This window comes from Bubalus bubalis, chromosome 5, assembly GCF_019923935.1.
Source record: "Bubalus bubalis isolate 160015118507 breed Murrah chromosome 5, NDDB_SH_1, whole genome shotgun sequence".
NCBI lineage: Eukaryota > Metazoa > Chordata > Mammalia > Artiodactyla > Bovidae > Bubalus > Bubalus bubalis.
The window spans coordinates 81,366,349-81,388,725 of NC_059161.1; the positions used below are offsets into that span (position 1 = coordinate 81,366,349).

At 40.4% G+C, this 22,377-nt stretch overlaps 1 protein-coding gene across 2 annotated transcripts in view; it reads right to left on the minus strand.

Annotated features, from left to right (window-relative positions):
• The window catches only part of HEPHL1 (hephaestin like 1), a 104,203-nt gene that overhangs the window by 30,334 nt on the left and 51,492 nt on the right, over positions 1–22,377 (minus strand). For both annotated transcript variants that reach the window (XM_006042135.4, XR_006551264.2), the window contains exons 8-12: positions 22,179–22,310; positions 20,186–20,397; positions 16,388–16,538; positions 7,942–8,154; positions 4,846–5,059 (exon numbers count right to left, since the gene is read on the minus strand). In XM_006042135.4, the coding sequence (XP_006042197.3) occupies positions 4,846–5,059; positions 7,942–8,154; positions 16,388–16,538; positions 20,186–20,397; positions 22,179–22,310 (922 nt within the window). The remainder of the gene's footprint in view (positions 1–4,845; positions 5,060–7,941; positions 8,155–16,387; positions 16,539–20,185; positions 20,398–22,178; positions 22,311–22,377) is intronic.

The window sequence follows — 22,377 nt, forward strand, 5'->3', positions numbered from 1 at the left end:
TTCACCTCTTCAACAGGCCCTCCCTTCAAAGACCACCTCCTCCCAGAAGCCTTCCCTGACCACCCACCCTCTCCCCCTCCCACAGTGCCTGCATGACTCAGCGTGTTTGCTCTAATCTCATCCCCCACCGGAACATGAAATCTGTGTGGAAAGGACCTTGTGTGCCCTTCTCAGCACTTTGCACAATCCCGAGCACACAGTAGGTATTTTACAAATGCATGTATATACCTTCTACCCCACACTGTGTGCTTTCCAAGGAAGAAAATTTTCTTCTACTTTTATTTTCCAGGAGTCCTAGAAGCATGTGTGGTGGTGACAAGCCCAGACTCTTGAGCTACCTGTGCTGTTTTCTAGCTTCCCTCCTCTGCAAAATGAGGTGATAATAATTCACCCAACTCCCAGGAGTGATGTGAGGATCATAGGAGTTGGGACATGTAAAGCTGTGTCAGTGTCAGACACCTGTTAACAACCACTTGAGCGCTTACTCTATCGTCATCTCACTGGGAGGTCATGTAACAGTGCTGGGCCAGAGCTGATGGAGTGGGAAATGCTAAGCAAAAGGCCTGGCTTATGAGAGGTGGTGCTCAATAGATGCTGAGTCTTACCTCAAATCCCAGGTTAGTTAAATTACATGCGCATCAGTCCACAAGTTCAAGAGTGCCAGGAAGTGAAGTGAAAGTCGCTCAGTCACGTCCAACTGTTTGCGACCCCATGGACTATACAGTCCATGGAATTCTCCAGGCCAGAATCCTGGAGTGGGTAGCCTTTCCCTTCCCCAGGGGATCTTCCCCACCCAGAGATCGAACTGGGGTCTCCTGCATTGCAGGCAGATTATTTACCAGATGAGCTATGAGGGAATTCTCTATAGCAACCTACTCTCTGTTTTCAAATTCCCTCCCACTGCATAGATGCTGGCATTGTGTCATTTTTTTGTGGCATTGTGCCACATAGATGTGGCATTGTTGCCTTTCTGGGATCCTGAGTTCTCCCCACTATGTTCTTAGGAAGCCACAGCAAAAGACTTCCAGGTTCCAAGGTGAGGCAGAGGGTCTGTGCTGATCAGGACAATAAATGTTTCAGGGAAAACCCATACTGAGGGGTGGTTTGAAACCTGGAGATGTCCTAAGATATGGCCTCGGGTCAGATGGCAGATGCATAGTAACTGGGGTAGGAGGGCCTTTGCTCCTGGGCTCTGATCTATGGGGGTGCCACAGACTGCCACTGGGACAACCTGTCACTGCAACTCTGTCCTGCATTTTTATCTACAGAGCTGTTGCTTTTTAAACAGGCGAAATCAATTTTAACAATTTCAGTTAACCCAACACAACCAAAATTTTATCATTTCATCATGTGATAACTGTAAAATATTTGTTAGTTATATAGTTTATGTTTTTGTTCATACCAATTCTATGAAATCCAATGTATGTTTTATACTTATGGTTCATCTCAATTTGGACTACCACATTTCAAGTGTTCTATAGCCAAGTATGGATACAGTCTACTATATTAGTGCTGATCTAGAAGACTGCGGTTGTGGCTCTTCTGTTATACTTTTAATAGGTGAAAATGCTCTCATTTCACTTTGTTGTCATTTATTTATGGGCAAGACCAGAATGGCAGGGACAGGGTGCACACACACCCACCGCCCTCTGTCTCTCTAAGAAGCTTGAAAGACAATCCCAGAAGATTAAAGCTAGCTTTTTCTGCCAGCCTGGATGGATGGGGCTGAAAACAGAAATTACACTGAGTTTCAAGAAAATAATGAAGGATATATTTCTTACATACTCATGGGCTAGGACTGTACATATGACAATTATTATACAATAATGTCTTCAGAGATAGCAGCCTGTTAATGAAATAATTATTTTAGAAAAGACCAAATTAGTATTCATTTCACTTTATACTGAATTATCCATTTTTAACTTGTATAAGCAGCACTACTTTGGCAGGGGGCGTGTCTGGTTTAACAAAATGTGTTGGTGAATAATTGAAGTGAAGTGAAGTGAAAGTCACTCAGTCATGTCCGACTCTTTGTGACCCCATAGACTGTAGCCTGCCATGCTCCTCTGTCCACAGGATTCTCCAGGCAAAAATACTGGAGTGGGTTGCCATTTCCTTCTCCCTGGGAAGGGCTACGCATCCAGGCAACCCACTCCAGTATTCTTGCCTGGAGAATCCTGTGGACAGAGGAGCCTGGAGGGCTGCTGTCCATGGGGTCGCACAGAGTCGGACACGACTGAAGCAACTTAGCATGCATGCATGCGTGCACTGGAGAAAGAAATGTCAACCCACTCTAGTGTTCTTGCCTGGAGAATCCCAGGGACAGAGGAGCCTGGTAGGCTACCGTCTATGGGGTTGCACGGAGTTGGACATGACTGAAGCGACTTAGCAGCAGCAGCACTTCCCAAGGGATGTTCGCAACCAAGGGATCATACCCAGGTCTCACATTGCAGGCGTATTCTTTACTGTCTGAGCCACCAGGGAAGCCCAAGAATACTGGAGTGGGTGGCCTACCCCTTCTCCAGTGGATCTTCCCAATCCAGGGATTGAACCAGAGTGTCCTGCATTGCAGGTGGGTTCTTTACCAGCTGAGCTATCAGGGAAACCTGGTGAATCTTGGAATGAATTTTAAAGCTTCCTACCCTTGAGGCAAATCTTTTACAACTGAGGAGTGATTTTCTTTCTTAATTTATCCACAAGGTGGCACCATTATATTCTTTCCATGAGCCTGAACCTTCAAAACAGGCCGAGTAAGAAAAACACTCTCTGACATACATCACAGCAGGATCCTCTATGACCCACCTCCCAGAATATTGGAAATACAAGCAAAAAATAAACAAATGAGACCTAATTAACCTTAAAAGCTTCTGCACATCAAAGGAAACTATTAGCAAGGTGAAAAGACAGCCTTCAGAATGGGAGAAGATAATAGCAAATGAAGCAACTGACAAACAACTAATCTCAAGAATATACAAGCAACTCCTACAGCTCAACTCCAGAAAAATAAATGACCCAATCAAAAAATGGGCCAAAGAACTAAATAGACATTTCTCCAAAGAAGACATCCAGATGGCTAACAAACACATGAAAAGATGCTCAACATCACTCATTATCAGAGAAATGCAAATCAAAACCACTATGAGGTACCATTTCACACCAGTCAGAATGGCTGCGATCCAAAAGTCTACAAGCAATAAATGCTGGAGAGGGTGTGGAGAAAAGGCAACCCTCTTACACTGTTGGTGGGAATGCAAACTAGTACAGCCACTATGGAGAACAGTGTGGAGATTCCTGAAAAAACTGGAAATAGAACTGCCTTATGACCCAGCAATCCCACTGCTGGGCATACACACTGAGGAAACCAGAAGGGAAAGAGACACGTGTACCCCAATGTTCATGGCAGCACTGTTTATAATAGCCAGGACATGGAAGCAACCTAGATGTCCATCAGCAGATGAATGGATAAGAAAGCAGTGGTACATATATGCAATGGAGTATTACTCAGCCATTAAAAAGAATACATTTGAATCAGTTCTAATGAGGTGGATGAAACTGGAGCCTATTATACAGAGTGAAGTAAGCCAGAAAGAAAAACACCAATACAGTATACTAACGCATATATATGGAATTTAGAAAGATGGTAACAATAACCCTGTGTACGAGACAGCAAAGGAGTCACTGATGTATAGAACAGTCTTTTGGACTCTGTGGGAGAGGGAGAGGGTGGAAAGATTTGGGAGAATGGCATTGAAACATGTAAAATATCATATATGAAACAAGTTGCCAGTCCAGGTTCGATGCACGATACTGGATGCTTGGGGCTGGTGCACTGGGATGACCCAGAGGGATGGTATGGGGAGGGAGGAGGGAGGAGGGTTCAGGATGGGGAACACATGTATACCTGTGGCGGATTCATTTTGATATTTGGCAAAACTAATACAATTGTGTGAAGTTTAAAAATATAGTGAAATTAAAAAAAAAGAAAAGAAAAATAGAACAGGCTATGATTCCTAACAGCTGATGTAGAGGAGTTGGTGGGGGTCATAACCACAGAAGGTGCATGAAGGCAGGGCAAGCGAAGTGTGATAATAAATATGGCATGGTGATGAGAACACGAATTTGTCCTTCAAAAAGGTCAGTGTTCAACTCCACTTCTGCCAGTGACTGAGTGAACCAGTCCTCACCTGCATACATGCGGCGGTGCCACCCAGGCAGAAGGTGCTAACCCCGGGGAGGAGGCCTGCAGGCCTGCCCCCCAGACAGTTCAGCCCTGGAGACGGGGCCGGAGGGCACCCGTGCTCATCAGTGCGCAAGGTCCTCGAGCCCGCGGATTCCTCTGTGCTCTGCAAGGGCAGCGCCTCCACAGGAGGGCAAGCCTCATGGATGCTCTGGGCACCAGGCCAACGAGGGGACCTGCCCTTCCTGCCCCAGCCCGGTGCTCTCCACCTCCCCCGCCCCTCGGGTGTCCCTGCGGCCAGTGACTGCCGGCGGCCCCCACCCCGCCCATCTACAGCGCCACACCCACCCCAGCTCTGCGCAGCGGCCCTGCGTCTCCGCACCGCGTCCCTCGGGGTCCCCGGGAGGCGAGCCCCTGCGCTGACCTGCCCCGCGCTCGCTCAGACCCACGTGCGTGGCCCGCCAGCCTCCCGGGGACCAGACTGGCTTCAGACCGCTCCCTCAGAGGGGGACGGCGACTTCCCTAGGCTTTCGTGTTCCTGAGTGACATGTCTGTGTGCCAGGACTGGGCAGACAGCACCCGGGGCCCTTTTAGGTTCCGCGTTTGCCGAACGTCCACGCACGTGTGCGAACCCACCCCAGAGACGGCGGCGGCTCGGCCTGTGGTACCTTTCCCCTCTTGCGTCCAAGTGCTGCTTTTCGAACTCCCAGTTTTTGTTAGGGGCATAATCCCATTCTACTTCTTCAGCGGCGATGTAAAAGGTTCTTATCATCCCATAGGGCTGCTCAGGAGGGTCCTTGTTGCCGCAGCTGCTGACCTCATATAACTGATGCATGCCTCTTGCCAAGTGGTGCAGGGTGGAGCAAAAGACCCTGAAGATTCCTGGAAGAGATATGGCTTGGCGTTCAGAGCGATGCTCAAGCGCTTGCTTTTGGTTTGCTAACAAACCTCCGTAATTATTAAAAAAAATAACCGGTCAGGTGGGTTTTTAAGATATCAACCTTCTATAGCATTTAAAAATCAGACCCTAAGAGGAATAAATTACTTGTAAATATATTTACGTATGGGGAAAAATACCATCTGAAATTCATCTGTCATGTCCAAAAACAAATAAAGAAAAAACTTGTAAAGTTGCTGCCAAGAAATGATTTCTCCGGGTCTCCCCTACCGTACACACCTATTAGAGGATAGTCACTCCTGGAAAAAATCTTTGATAGGTATCTTCTCCCAGCCCAGTTTAAAAGGAACTAATTACCTGTCTAGACAAAGTTCAAATTAGGTCACTCTTCTGAAGTCATGGCTTTTGCCCTAAAGGGTTTTATAAGCTATAAGGTGCAATATACAAATGAGCTATTACTCTTAAAGCTAAATGTATTTTTTCATTAAGCCCTTGAGCAGAGGAGGGTCTCATTTCCAATGGTAGGTCTACATTATGCCAGATGAAAAGGAAATAGAAATAGCAACCATCATATCTGACTGAGAACTATATGATTTTTTAAGCTGAATTTTCTAGATGCCTTGGCATCAGATATACATATTTTAATTAAATTCACAATAAAATCATACAAAATCAAATTATTGGAAGATGTTAACTCAGGGAAATTATTGGATCAACAAATCTTCTCCTCTAGTTGACTCTGTTCTCAGAGGTGAATGAGAGTGTGGGTCTCATTAACTATTTACAGTGCACAGAGATAGCATCTATCATGTCTAAATATTGCCAAATTATCCCTTCAGGATGAGCCCAAACCATTGGCTCATAGGGTACCCTAGCACACCCAGGCACAAATGGTGACCCTCTGTAAAAACAAAGAGAAGACCCTTCTGACAACAGAGGTGGCCAGAGCTTCCTCTGCGTGTGCTGGTCTCCAGGCAGCCCACTATTGGTGTGCTAATCATCCCTTCAACAGAGGAGGAATTTTCTTTTCTAAGAACAAAGAGGAGCTTAAAGTCTTGATTATGGTGATATTTTCACAGATGCATACTATTTCCACACTCATCAATTTACAAGTATAAAATATACAGCTTTTTGTGTTTCAGTCATACATCAATAAAATGGTTTAAAAAAAAAAAGATCAAAGAGGAAATGTTTGACTTTCAGCTGACAGGCTACTCTACCCATGTTTGGGTACTCCTTTTAGCTTAGAGGATGGGGCGGCAACAGGTGAAATGACTCAGCTTTTCAGCAGTCACTGATTTACACTCACTGCCAAACAAAAACTGGAAAGCATTGTCATGTAGCTCTTTAGAAGCCTGGAGGGCCCATGAGTAAGTAACCATGTCCCTAAAATTATTCCAGCCATCTCTAGCTTTGAATGCTGTTTCTATGAATTAAAACTATTTGGCTGTTTCCCTCTTGTCCCCTCTTTGGTCTTGAAGAGTGAATTTTAAAAAAGTAATTGTTCCAAAGGCATCCCTTGGGGTGATTCATAATTGATCAATCAATTAATATAAAAGGTTGAATACTAGAAGCTTACAAGGCAAGGATTAATGCAGCCCCTAGTCTGAGGCAGTACTTTGGCAAAAGTTTTGAAGCTCAAGGCTCTTTTTTTTTTTCTAATGTATTTTATTTGGTAGGTAAGTCATGGAGACTTTTCCTCTCTCAACCAGATAACTGAATGTAAAATCATGGAGAAAATATGCATTTACACTCACAGAAGCCAGAAGTGAACGTTGAGGCGGGAACTCACAGCAGCCAGAAGTGAATGTTGAGGCAGGGTTAGGTGGCTCCCAGGGTCCATATGTTTTCTATATATTTCTCTGATGACTTAAAATTTTAGATTTGTCTCAGGTAGAAATGTTTAACGTGTAAAGAGGTGATGTAAGTCATATTTACTACTTGTTAATAGAAAAGAGTAGCTTTGAAGAGCTCTATCTTCTTTTCTCTTTGAATTTTTTTTCCCTCAAATCTCAAATTCTTAACCAGTGACAGAGAGTAGCATCTAAAATGCAGTTCCAGTGTGAAGGAAAGAAGTAAATACCTATTCATAAAGGAAACAGAGCAGGCAAGTACTTATCTTGAGTAGCATATTGGTTTCATTTTAAGACCAATGAAAAAGTTGGTTTGGAGAAACATGTTGAATATCCACAGCATTTACTATTCTTATTTTTCATGAGAGTATATGTTGCCAAATATTACCCTTTATCTTTTATTAAAATGCCCCAGTGACCTAATTAACTTGTTAATCTCTAAGAGAAGGGATGGGTACTGGCACTTCAATGGGCTCTCCATGGACTCCGGATCCAACACAGCCTTGCTTTCTGGGCACCCGAGAGAATGACAATAGGCAAGTCCCTGTTTGGACTCATCAAGAGACCACTATCAATCTCTAGAGAAGGGAGACAAGTTCACATCTACAACCTAGAAGCAACCACCAGGCTGCTCATGTCTGGTTGATGCTTCCGAGCAGCAACTAAAATGAAGTCTGTGTTTAAAGAGAATAAACAAGCAAACAAAAATACTCTTTCTTGGGGCTGAATTGTTCATGGATATAAATAAAGAGCATTCTTCTAGGATTTGTGAGGCCAGGTCATTTAGAGGACTCCTACTTTTGCTTTATGGATGTTATTAGATGCTTTTCCTCTGTCCTTCACATTATGTGTTTGAAATACAATAGTCAGGACTCTGATTCTACTCAAGGCTATATTTCCTTCTGCACACCCAGAAGTGCCCAAATTCAACCAGTTTCTTCTGAGGAAAGACCCTAAGAGTACCTGCCTAAAGATAGGAATCTGGTCACCTGAGCTGGCCCTGCCAAGTTTACCTGCACGGTCTGGCTGCATGAATGCCGTTGTGGAGACGTGGGGAAACAGCGCCAGGGAGTCCCGGTGAGACCCTCGTAGGTGGATGGTGTTCCCTTGAAAATTAACTCCATGCATGTCCGTGTCAGTGCCCATTCCAATCAGATGCCAGGAGACTCTATCCTTTTTGCACATGGTTAGGCCTGGCTGGTTGCCATACATGTAGCCATTAATAGCTAAATGGAAGGAAAAGGAGAGCAGAATGCACTATTATTTTGTAGATGTGGTGAAAACACATCACCTTAGTGAAAGATTATCAGTGCATATGGAGGCAGTGGTGTTCAAGTTCAAAATTTACAGAAGATCCTATTATCAGAGAATAAAGAGTACTGGGGAAAAGTCAGGTGTTGTATCAAATTTAAATGGAGACTGAAATGAATAACGAATAATGAAAATACACTAAAACTGTGAAACTGTTCTATTTAACAATGTACACACAGGACATGAATTCTAAGAATTAATAAGAAATAAACAGGTTGTTTTCTTAAGCAATTTTTTTCTGACAAAATTATTTGATAGCATTATATAGTATCCTTCATTTCACATTTTAGTTTTGCAGATTATAAAGAGCATCATCCTTGAAAAAATATTTACAGATTTCATGAATTTCCCCAAAGTCTTTTTTTAAAACTCTTGATATGGAAGTCATTTTCTTTTAAGGTTCTCATCCTGTCATCTCCCTTGTTAAGTGTCTTTTCCTCAGTTATTCATTTAATTCTGTCAGATCCTCATTTGCCAATGGCTTTGCATTTCATTCTAGAAGTTATCAGACATCCCTTCACTGATTTTATGGATCTTGTATCACTTGAAAGACTTGCAGTTGATTGACATTATATTTGCATGTCTGGTCAGTGAAGAGGGATTTGAGAAGTGGGGAAGAGACACCAAGTTTTAAGAGGTTAGCCCTTGAATAAATAATTTTGCCTTATGATAATTTTGATTTTCCAACTTCAGTAAAATAACTGACAAGACTTTGAATAATGATCACTTAGATATGAAAAGTCTTTGTACCTCCAGAAATGCAAATTGCTTTTCTCTTTGACATCAACCTCAATCCACTGACAGCGGCTACACGCGCCCCCCTGGGGGATGACCACTATGACTGAGTACACTGAGGGGTGACTGTGCCTAACTGCATCTCAGGCTCGATGTCCTGGAGAGAGACACCCCCCACTCCATTCCTTCTACGGCCTGTCCACCACACACGTAAATGGTCTCCTGTTAGAATCTCATTGTCAAATAAAATTACCTTTTGTTTCTTTATCTGTGAAATGAGTGGTGTTTGGTAATTTTACTCAAATATCTGGAATTATTAGCAGAAATTCCAAGAAGCCCTGGAGCTGCTGAAAAGAATATCACACTTTCTGAAGAAAATCTTTGATCATGATGTTGCAAATCAACTGTCTTGTCTATTGAATGTTAAAGAGATATCATTGTAATTTTTTTTCAATTTATTTATTTTAATTGGAGGCTAATTAGTTTGCAATATTGTAGTGGGTTTTGCCATACATTGACATGAATCAGCCATGGGTGTACATGTGTTCCCCATCCCAAATCCCCCTCCCACCTCCCTCCCCATCCCATTGTAAATTGTAGTGCTAAGAGTTTAGTCCTTGGCTAGCTGGTAGAGAATTCTCTGTTGCCTAGAAACTCCAGTTTAACACTTCTCTTTCCTAGGAATTCCCTGGTGATCCAGTAGTTAGGATTCCACATTCTCACTGCTGGAGGCCCAGGTCAGGGAATTAAGCTACCACAAAGCTGTGTGGCATGCCCTCACCCACTCCAGAACGTCTTTTTCTGGAACATTTATTCATTCATTTATATATTCAACAAGTAGATTGGAACATAGACTGTATAACACGAGCAATGCAAACATTGTATGCCATGTAAAGCATTTTCTCTTTGGTATTGTAGCCAACTTTCTCCTACTCACGCAAGAAAGACTGGAGACAAAATTTAATTTATAATTAATGTGAAGCTTAAACTAAATACATAATTTCCTTGAATTTTGCCTTAAACATGACATATTCTGCAGGTTTAAAATATACAAATATATTTCAAATTGCCAAACCAGGAAGGGACTGGATTTGACATGATCCATTAGGTTTTTTCTGTTTTCTATATGCAGGCTTCTCGGTATATAGATCCCTTTTGCAGCCTAGCTTTTCCATTAAGGAATTGCTATGTTTCCTAATTTATAGCTTAGTTTACCTTTTTATTGGCTATTATAAAGGTTGGGAACAAATTTTGTCTTCAGTTATAACAATTTTTTTTTATAAGGTGATGTTGAAAGTGCATTATTCCTTGTTTTTCATTGGTCCAAGAAGGGGTTCAGATGGAACAGAGCATCTGAGACCACAAAGTCTGAGCCAGTGCTGTGGGTCACTTGGAGCCTTGAACATTTTTGGACTTCCAGGGGAGAAAGAGAGACTTTTTTGCACTTCTTTGGGAGAGAAGGGGAAGGCTATTTCACTATTTTCTCGTAATGTTTTAAAGGCAATAAATAGATGCTATGCTTGGTCCTAAAATAAGGTCTGTTATCTTGCCATGTTTGCTTTAGTATTGAAAGAAATTTTTATTGAAACATATTTGATTTATAATATTATATTAGTTTTAAGTATACAACATGGTGATTCAATATGTTTATAGATTATACTCCATTTAAAGTTAATATAAAATAATGGCAATATTTCCATATGTTGTATAATATACCCTTGTAGTTTATTTATTTTATTCATAGTAGTATTTTTTCCTTAATCCCATAGCCCTATCTTACACCTTCACCTTTCCCTCTCCCCACCGATAACCATTAGTTTGTTCTCTATATTTGTGAATCTGTTTTTTCATTGTTGTTGTATATATTCATTTGTTCTATTTTTTAGATTCCACATATAAGTGAAAGCATACGATATTTGTCTTTCTCTGTCTGACTTATTTCACTAAGCATAATATTCTCTAGTTCCATCCATGTTGTTGTAAATGGCAGAATTTCATTCCTTTTTTATGTCTTAGCTTTATTCCTTATATATGTGCGTGTATATATATATATATATGTATATATGTATGTATATATGTATGTATATATACATGAACATTGGGCTGCATGCATCATTTTGAATTAGTGGTTTTGGGTTTTTTTTTCCAGAACTGAAATTGTTGGGTCATATGGTAGTTTTATTTTTATTTTTTTGAGACACTTCCATACTGTTTTCCACAATGGCTACACCAATTTACATTTCCATCAATTGTGTATAATGGTTCCCTTTTCTCCACATCCTGTCTAACATTTGCTGTTTGTGTTCTTTTTGATGATAGCTATTCTGACGTGAGCTGATACCTCATTGTGGTTTCGATTTGCATTTCTCTGATGTAGCAATGCTGTTGAGCATCTTTTCAGGTGCCTGTTGGTTGGCCATCTGCATTTCCTCTTTGGAAAAATGTCTATTCAATTCTTCTGCCCCATTTTTAATCACATTGTTTGTTTCTTTGATTTTGGGTTGTACAAGTTGTTTCTATTTGTTGACTATTAATCTCTTGTCAGGCATATCATTTGCAAACATTTTCTCCCATTCAGTAGGTTGTCTTTTCATTTTGTTGATGGTTTCCTTTGCTGTGCACAAGCTTTTCAATTTAATTAGATCTCATTTGCTTATTTTTACTTTTTTTTCTTTACTTTAGGAGACAGATCCAAAAAACTATTTCTGGGATTTATGTCAAAGAGTGTTCTGCCTCTGTTTTTCTCTGGGAGTTTCATAGTATTCAGTCTTACATTTAGATCTTTAATTCATTTTATTTTTGTATATTGGTGTTAGAGAGTCTTCTAATTTCATTCTATAGTTGTCCAGTTTTCCCTGAAACACTTATTGTAGACACTGTCTTCTCCATTCTATATTCTTGCCTCCTTTGTCATAGAGTGATTGACAGAAGCACGTGGGTTTATTTTTAGCCTCTCTATTCTGTTCCATTGATCTGTGTCTGGTTTTGTGCCTGTGCCAAACTATTTTGATTACTATGCTAAGCCACTTCAGTCGTGTCCAACTCTTTGCAACCCTATGGACTGTAGCCCTCCAGGCTCCTCTATCCATGGGATTCTCCAGGCAAGAATACTGGAGTGAGTTGCTTTACCCTCCTCCAGGGATCTTCCCAACCCAGGGATCAAATGATGTGTCCCTTATGTCTCCTGCATTGGCAGGCAGATTCTTTACCATTAGCACCACCCGGGAAGCCCCTTGATTGTCTGAAGTCAGGCAGCACTGAGTCCTTCAGCTCTGTTCTTTCTCAAGATTCGTTTGGCTTTTTGGGGTCTTTTGTGTTTCTACACAAATTTTAAAATTATTTGTTTTAGTTCTGTGAAAAATGCCCTTGATATTTTGATAGAGATTGCATTGAATCCGTAGATTGCCTTGAACAGAATGGTCATTTAAAAATATTGATTCCTTCAATATAGTGAAAATGAGTATACTACCCAAAGCAATCTATAGCTTCAATGCAATCCCTATAAAGCCACCAATAGTATTTTTCAGAGAACTAGAACAAATAATTTCACAATTTGTATGGAAATACAAAAAACCTCAAATAGCCAAAGCAATCTTGAGAAAGAAGAATGGAACTGGAGGAATCAACCTGCCTGACTTCAGGCTCTACTACAAAGCCACAGTCATCAAGACAGTATGATACTGGCACAAAGACAGAAACATAGATCAATGGAACAAAATAGAAAGCCCAGAGATAAATCCATGCACCTATGGACACTTTATCTTTGACAAAGGAGGCAAGAGTATACAATGGAGAAAAGACAATCTCTTTAACAAGTGATGCTGAGAAAACTAGTCAACCACTTGTAAAAGAATGAAACTAGAACACTTTCTAACACCATACACAAAAATAAACTCAAAATGGATTAAAAATCTAAATGTAAGACCAGAAACTATAAAACTCTTAGAGGAAAACAGGCAAAACACTCTCCGACATAAACCACAGCGGGATCCTCTATGACCCACTTCCCACAAATATTGGAAATAAAAGCAAAAATAAACAAATGGGACCTAATTAAACTTAAAAGCTTCTGCACAACAAAGGAAACTATAAGAAAGGTGAAAAGACAGCCTTCAGAATGGGAGAAAATAATAGCAAACGAAGCAACCGACAAAGAATTAATCTCAAAAATACACAAGCAACTCCTGAAGCTCAATTCCAGAAAAATAAACGACTCAATCAAAAAGTGGGCCAAAGAACTAAACAGGTATTCCTCCAAAGAAGACATACAGATGGCTAACAAACACATGAAAAGATGCTCAACATCACTCATTATCAGAGAAATGCAAATCAAAACCACTATGAGGTACCATTTCACACCAGTCAGAATGGCTGCTATCCAGAAGTCTATAAGCAATAAATGCTGGAGAGGGTGTGGAGAAAAGGGAACTCTCTTACACTGTTGGTGGGAATGCAAACTAGCACAGCCACTATGGAGAACAGTGTGGAGATTCCTTAAAAACTGGACATAGAACTGCCATATGACCCAGCAATCTCACTGCTGGGCATACACACCAAGGAAACCAGAATTGAAAGAGACACGTGTACCCCAATGTTCATCACAGCGCTGTTTATAATAGCCAGGACATGGAAGCAACCTAGATGTCCATCAGCAGACAAATGGATAAGAAAGCTGTGGTACATATACACAATGGAATATTACTCAGCCATTAAAAAGAATACATTTGAATCAGTTCTAATGAGGTGGATGAAACTGGAGCCTATTATACAGAGTGAAGTAAGCCAGAAAGGAAAACACCAATACAGTATACTAACTCATATATATGGAATTTAGAAAGATGGTAACAATAAACCTGTATATGAGACAGCAAAAGAGACACAGATGTATAGAACAGTCTTTTGGACTCTGTGGGAGAGGGTGAGGGCAGGATGATGTGGGAGAATGGCTTTGAAACATGTAAATTATCACATGTGAAATGAATCGCCAGTCCAGGTTCTATGCATGATACAGGGTGCTCAGAACTGGTGTACTGGGATGATCCAGAGGGATGGGATGGGGAGGGAGGTGGGAGGGGGGTTCAGGATGGGAAACACATGTACACCCGTGGTGGATTCATGCCAATGTATGGCAAAACCAATACAATATTGTAAAGTAAAAAAATAAATAAATAAAACTTAAAAACAAACAAATAAACAAAAAATATTGATTCTTACTATCCAAGATCACAGTATATCTTTGCCATCTGTTTTTGTCTTTTCCATCTTCAATTTCTTTCATCAATGTCATATAGTTTTGTGAGTACAAGTCCTTTGCCTCTCAAGATAGATTTATTCCTAGGTATTTTATTCTTTTTGATGAGATGGTAAGTGAGATTTTTTCTTGATTTTGTTTTCTTATAATGCATTGTTAGTGTGTATAAATGCAACAGATTTCTGTATATTAATTTTGTATTCTGCAACTTTACTAAATTCATTGATGAGCCCTAGTAGTTTTCTGGTGACTTCGTTAGGATTTTCTATGTATTGTATGCCACCTGAAAACAGTAATAGTTTTACTTTTTCTTTCCAATTTGGATGACTTATTTCCTTTTCTTTGGATTACTGTGACTTAGACTTCTATTATTATGTTGAATAAAATTGGCAAGAGTGGGTATCCTTGTCTTGTTCCTAATCTTAGAGGACATGCTTTCAGCTTTTCACCATTGAGTATAATGTTAGCTGTGGATTTGTCACATGACTTTTATTATATTAAGGTATGTTCCCTCTATGCCCATTTTCTGGAGAATTTTTTATCAAAAATGGGTGGTGAATTTAGTCAAAAGCTTTTTTCTATTGAGAGGACCATACTGTTTTTACTCTTCAGTTTGTTAATGTGGTATATCACATTGATTGTTTTGTGGGTATTAAAAAATCTTTGCATCCCTGAGATAAATTCTACTTGATCATAGTGCATTATCCTTTAAATGTATTATTAGATTCAGTTGGCTAATATTTTGTTGAGGATTTTTGAATCTATGATCACCAGTGATATTGGCCTATAATTTTCCTTTTTTTGTGTGATACTTTTGTCTGGTTTTGGTATCAGGGTGATGGTGGACTCATAGAATGAGTTTGGAAGCATTCTTTCCTCGGCAATTATTTGGAATAGTTTTAAAATGTAGGTGTTAACTCTTCTCTAAATATTTGGTAGAATTCCAATTCTACCATATGGTGAAGACTGGATTTTTGTTTGCTGGGAGTTTTTAAATTACTGACTCAATTTCTTTACTGATACATGGTCTATTCGTATTTTCTATTTCTTCCTGATTCAGTCTTAATAGATTGTACATTTCTAAAGATTTGTCCATTTTTTCCAGGTTGTCCATTTTATTGGCAAATAGATGCTTTTACTGGTCTTTTATGATCCTTTATATTTCTGTGGTGTCCGTTGTAATCTCTCCTTTTTCATTTCTGATTTTATTGATCTGGGTCCTTCCATTTTTTTCTTGATGAGTCTGGTTTATCAGTTTTATTTAACTTTGCAAAGAACCAGCTTTTAATTTCATTGATCCTTTCTATTTTTGTCTCTATTCACTTATTTCTGCTCTTATCCTTATGACTTCTTATCTTTCACTAACATTAGGTTTTATTTGCTCTTTCTCTAGCTCTTTTAGGTGTAAAGTTAGGTTTTTATTTGAAATTTTTCTTTTTTCCTGAAGTAAGCTTTCAAATTCTGTTGTAGAACTGTTTTTGTTATCACATAAGTTTTGGATTGTCATGTTTTCATTTTCATTTATCTCTAGGTATTTTTTTATTTCCTCTTTGATTTCTTCAGTGATGTATTGGTTGTGTAGTAGTATATTGTTCAGCCTTCACCTGTTGTGTTTTTTTTGTAGTTTTTTCCCTCAAAGTTAATTTCCAGTCTTATATAGTATTGTTTTCAAAAAAGGTGCTTGATGTGTTTTCAATTTTCTTAAATTTACAGAGGCTTGTTTAGTTGCTTAGCATATAATCTATCCTGGAGAATGTTCTGTTTGCACTTGAAAAGAATGTGTATTCTGTTGCTCTTGGATGAAAAAAAAAAAAAAATATATATATATATATATATATATATGTCTGTATATACACACACAGATAGATATATACATATGAAACAGTAATTTCCTACATTTATTATGTACTGTGACCTGTGCTAGTTCAAATTTTGTATTATTTTATCTAAAGCTGATGAAGTGCTTTAGAAGTATTAAGCTTCGTATCTCTTAAGATGGAGAAGTTTCACTATACCTTGTGAGGCTGAAGCCACAAAATATTTTAGTCATGACCAAGGACAATACCCAAGAAACCAAGCTTAAGATAACTAAAGCATTCCAAATATTTTCACTTCAAATGTGATTATGACTTGACTTTACAAGAGGAAAAGCTTTTTCCTACCGTGCATTCGGTTGGACTTCACAAACTCTTTGTCCTCCTTGTCAACGCTGAAGGGATGCCAGGTAAACTTCTGAATATTTTCATCAAGATACCTGCTCAGATTCTCATCAAAGACTGTGATTAGTAGGTAAAATTCCTTGTCTATTCCTTTCTACAGAGAAGAAAGAAATGAATGTATTAAAGTATAGCTTGGGGGACTTCTTAGCTCTACTTCACTTTGAAAGTTAACACAAAGTAACAGAAAGTAAATTAGGATCAACATCAGCCATAGATTTACTGGATCATTTTGTAAATCAAGATTCTGATAAATTCATTCTACACCCTATATATTCATCTTCCTCATTACATCCTTTCCTTCCCCATGTGACCTCCTCAGAGGAAGTAAGTCCCTGTTCACAAGCTTTCCTAATCTGCGGTACTCCTGTTCTCAGGCTGGTCATCACCATGTTATTTTCGTCACTCTGTACTCCGTGTCCTGGCCTTGGCCTCTCTGACCTCATCTCCTTGTATTCACCCCCTAGCTCACTCCAGCCACCCTGGTCTTTTGTTCTTTTTTGAACACACCTAATTCATTCCTGCCTCAAGACCTTTTCACATGCTGTTCCCATTGTCTAGAAGGTTCTCCTAGGTCTTGCCTGGCTCCCTCCCTTATTCTGTTCCATTCCCTGCACCAATATCACCTCCCCGGAGCACCCTCGCCCCACCCTAGCTAAAAGTCCTTCATCTTCCTTTCTGCCTGCAAACTCACTCACTTTTCCACACTCTACTCTTCTTCATAGCGCTTATCTCCACCTAAAATATTTCCTGTATGCACTTAAAATTTTGACTGTTGTCTCATTGTAATGTAGGCTTTGATAGAGTAGTTTTGGAAGTTTTGGGTGTCTCTCTGTATTCCCAGCTCCAACAAAAATGCCTGTAAAACTAGGCACTTAATACATGTCTTTGAGTGAGATAATGAATACATGTAATTTATGGCTTTGCTAAATTATATTAATTTGAGTTGATAATGAATAATTCCCATGTGGATATTCCTAAACCATCTATTTGAATATTACTGACCACACAGCATACTGAATTGTCAAAATCTACTTTTCTTTAAAGCTGAACCAGAGAGGTAACTGTGTTTTCTGTCTCTCAACCACCTTTCCACCTCTAACGGACTCCCTCCCAATCTACCCTTCATCCTGTCATCTACTCCAGAGGGACCCTCACCAGTGCCATCTGATCATATCTCTCTCCTTCTCAATCTGGACAATACAATGTAATTCACAGTGATAGGTCCCTGCCTACCTTTTCAGCCTCATCTCTTGGCTCTTCCCTCCTGACACCTGAACCAAAGCAAGCCCAAGATCCTTGCAGCAATCTGAACTTGCTGTGTTCAGCAGGCCTCTGTCCCTTATACGCGTTCTCCCTCAACTTTGATGGTCTGCCACCCTAATCCAACTTCAAGGGGAGCTTAGCTGTCCCAGCTCTGTGATGCTTTCTTAACTTCTCATTGAAGGTAAGGTTATTCTTTGCTTTACATTCTTACTATACCTTATATACACTTACTGCTTTTATCACATGGTGTTTTAGATCATGGGCTATGGAAAGAAACAATGTAGGCTTAAGATTTTTGAAAATAAAATATTAAAACTGGAGGGGGAATAAGGGATCAAATATATTTGGAAAGATATCAGGTTCTAGTGCCATTCTGATTACATGTTATGACAACTGAGACAAATGACTTGTCTTCTCTAAGTCCTAATTCCCTCATTTGCAAAATGAGGGTATGAGTTGTCCCTACTTCATATTTTTGGAGGGTTAAATTTGATACTATAGGCAAAGCACTTGGTGCACCCTCTAGCAAATACTAAGTACCTGGTGTTAACTGCTATTAACTGTGGTTGTGTTTGTACACAGGATGAGAAGGAACCACTGAGAGGAATTCGGTTGGAGAGCCTCATCATCTGAGAGTCATCTGTAAGGTAACTGGGTCTATGAAAGGGGAAATTAGCCCAGGAGGAGGTTAGAAGGTAGGTATAGGACCCTGTGTTGTAATTAATTTTGTGTCAACTTGTTTGGGTGCCCACATATTTGGTCAAACTTTTTTCTAGCTATTTCCATTGATGGTGTGCTTGGATTTGATTCAGCGACTAAGTGAAAAAGATCACCCTCCCTAGTGTGGGTGAGCCTCATCCAATCATTTGAAGGCCTTAACAGAACAACAAAAAATCTGACCCTCTCACAAGTAAAAGGTGATTCTTCTTGCCTTTGAACTGGGACATCAGCTTTTGCTTGCCTTTGAACTCAAACTCAAACACAGGCTCTTCCTTTCAAGACTGCTGGACTTTTGGGTCTCCTGAGTCTCTTTCTGTGACTTACCCTGCATATCTTGAGACTTGTCGTCCTCCATAGTCATGTGAGCCTGCTCCTTATCATAATTTTCTATCTATATATACATCCTAATGGTTCTTCTCTTCTACAGAACTAGGATTAATGCCGAATATAAAATATACCATTTAAACAAATAGCCTGCTACTTCTGATTAGTAAAGTAATTCAAAATGATTAAGTAGCTGACTTTCCCTCTTTCCATAAGTGTGTTTAATATTATGTAGATATAGCTTGAAATGCTATGCTTTGCCACACTAATCAGTGTGGCTTAATAAAAGCCTCTAAGTTGGGACTTGCAAGAAAATATCTACTTGTTTTCTTGTTTCTTTGGTCATAGTGATTAACTCCTGGATTATAGTGGTGAGCTATAGTGATTCTCAAACTTGGTTGCACATTGGAATCACCTAGAGATTCTGACCGGAGAAGGCAATGGCACCCCACTCCAGTACTCTTGCCTGGAAAATCCCATGGACGGAGGGGCCTGGTGGGCTGCAGTCCATGGGGTCGCTAAGAGTCGGACACGGCTGAGAGACTTCACTTTCACTTTTCACTTTCATGCATTGGAGAAGGAAATGGCAACCCACTCCAGTGTTCTTGACTGGAGAATCCCAGGGACGGGGGAGTGTGGTGGGCTGCTGTCTATGGGGTCGCACAGAGTCAGACACGACTGACGAGACTTAGCAGCAGCAGCAGCAGCAGCAGAGATTCTGACATAATTGGTCTGAAACACCTGAATAAAGGATGTTTAAAAGGGCCCCAGGTTTTTTTTTTTAAAGGTAGGGGGTGGGCAGGTAAGTCTAATGTGTAGACAAATTTGAGAAAATTGCATGCACGCTAAGTTGCATCAGTCTTGTCTGACTCTGTGCAGCCATATGGACTGCAGCCTGTCAGGCTTCTCTGTCTATAGGATTTTGCAGGCAAGAATAGTGGAGTGGGTTACCATGCCCTCCTCCGGGGGATCTTCCTGACTCAGGAATCTAACCTGCAACTCTTATAGTCTACCTGCATTAGCGGGCAGATTCTTTACCACTAGCACCACCTGGGAAGCCCTTGAGAAAATTTTCCCCCTGCCCCCCAAAATATCCCAATTTATATTCTATATAGGTCTCTGGAGATTCTAGAATCAAAGCAATGCCCAGGGAAAGAGAGTCACCAAATTCCAGCCAAACAAGCAGAGATCCTGGCTTTCTGCATAGGCATCAGTACATTTCAGATCTTAAATTTACACTAAAATTACCTTAAATTAAAATTTGCATCTTAAATTTATGAAAAATAAAATAAAATCCTCATGTAGAAGTCGATTTCAAGAGCACTGAGGAAAAAATTCATCTTTTTGTAATGGATGATTACTATTTACTCTCTAGCCACATTCCTGATCTCTCTCACATACCACCCTGTGAGCCCGGAGACCTTTGAGGCCTACCTGTGTCGCATCAGCATTGAGAATGCCCCTTTTACAGACTAGCAAAGGCCCTACAAGGCCAGAGCTCGTGTCCTTGATTGGTTCAACGGCTGAGAAGTAAAGATAAGTCAGACAGGGTGGGTCATCAGCTGTTGGGCTGACACTTTCAGGCACCGTCCATCTGTATGTGAAGATCTCACCTGGCTTAACATGTGCCCCTGGCTTCAGAAATCCTGTGGAGACAAGTAAAACAGCTACTCAAAGCAATAGCCAGGAATGAGAAACTTGTCAGACTGGGTCTTCCAGCTCAGGGTGCGTCTCTGTCTGATGATGTGCTTCATGGAAGGACAGGTGTTTCCACTGTATCCTATCAGAGAGGTCAGTGCCATCATCTGCTGTTTTATGAGATAGATGCTTATATCAAAGGACTATCTTCTTCACAGTTTATATTTAATATCTTCATAGATACTACTTCTTACTCAAATCTCAAGTTTAGCAAATATTAAAAGAGTGATAATTGTCTTTAAATTATCTTAAAGACTGATAATTGCCCATTTATATATAAATGTAAATCCATAAAATATCATTTAATACCTTCTATGATGTGGAATTTATTATATTTGGGCCCTTAGAGGATACCCCAAGAAGTTAAACAAGAGACCTACCTTTAAAGAGTTTTAAATCTAGAAGGTTAAACTAGGAAATAACCCAAATAACTACAAGTTAGCGGAGGTAAGCAAAGGCACAAGGTAACAAAGCTGGTAAATGGCAGATCTGGGATTAAACCTAGGGCTGATTCCAAAGACTTTGTACTTGACCCTCACATTGTATTGTCAAATGAACACATTGAATCTCTTCAACTAGACTGAGGCCAGAGACTTCCTGCATTTTGTTTGTCCAGGGCTTGCAAACAGGTATGCAGAAAGTTTTCTGAGATAAACAATAGAAATGTAGACATTTCAGCTGTCATTAGGGTTCTTTCTGCAAAATTCATCATGAGCATTTTGACCAAGGAAGAGAATGTGGGCACAGGAGACATTGCTGCAGCGGGCAGGGGGTGCAGGGTGGGGGAGACTAGAGAATGGGGAATACTGCCTCCACCCTTTCCTTCTCTGTCCCTCGCCAGCACCTCAAAGCCTGCTCTGGACTGGGACCAGCCTCATACTTGGGAATAAAGAAGTATCTCAGGAGTCATGGTATCTGCTATAGCGATGAGAAAGGCATCCCACACAGCCAGGATTTCCCAAGAACAGTATCATGAATGGAAGGATAGTTCCTGTAGCCAATGGGTAGAAGCTGCTTTTCTTACATGTAGACAGCCTGTGCTACATACTCTGTGATTGGGGGATACATATATGATGGTAAGCCCACAAAAGTTTTAAATAAATATTTGCCCATAGAGACAAAGCAAAGCCCATGTGTAAGAGTTTCATTTCAATAAAACGTTGGAAATCAGATTTTCCCCTTAGCCTTACCCAGAGAATCCCATGCAACTACAGCAGAAAACTCTCCATCTTAGAGAAGTGGGTGAGGCTGTGAAAGTAGCCCACTTTGAGATTTATTATGTTACTGAGAGTAAAGGAATGGCATTAACGTTTCCTAAATATCTACTGTGCACCAGATCCTGTCCTGAATTCTGTCTGAAGTGAAGTGATAGTCTCTCAGTTGTGTCCGACTCTTTGTGATCCCATGGACTGTATGTAGCCCCCCAGGCTCCTCTATCTATGGAATTCTCCACAAAAGAATACTGGAGTGGATAGCCATTCTCTTCCCCAGGGGATCTTCCTGACCCAGGGATTGAACCCAGGTCTCCTGCATTGCAGGCAGATTCTTTACTGTCTGAGCCACCAAGGAAGCCCATCTATCCCTTCCCAAAGCCCTGTGAGGTGAGCATAATTCCCTGCACTTGATAGAGGAGAAGTGTAAGGTTCAGAAAGTTAAAATATCTGCTCAAGCTCACAGGACTGGCAAGTAAAGGGCCCAGTATCCTCCCAAGCCACAGACTAGGACTTACCATCTACATTTGGGGCTGCATCAGAAGCTTTGTCATAGATCACACCATGGGGCAAAATACTGTAGACCTTGTCAGCTTTGTTGGCAAATGTCACTAATAGAGTGTCACCTACCTCTGCCTTGATGACGGGACCTGAGAAATGTTGAGAGAAGGAGGGAGAAGAGATGAAAAGAGATAGAGAAGTGAATGGGAGCAGAAG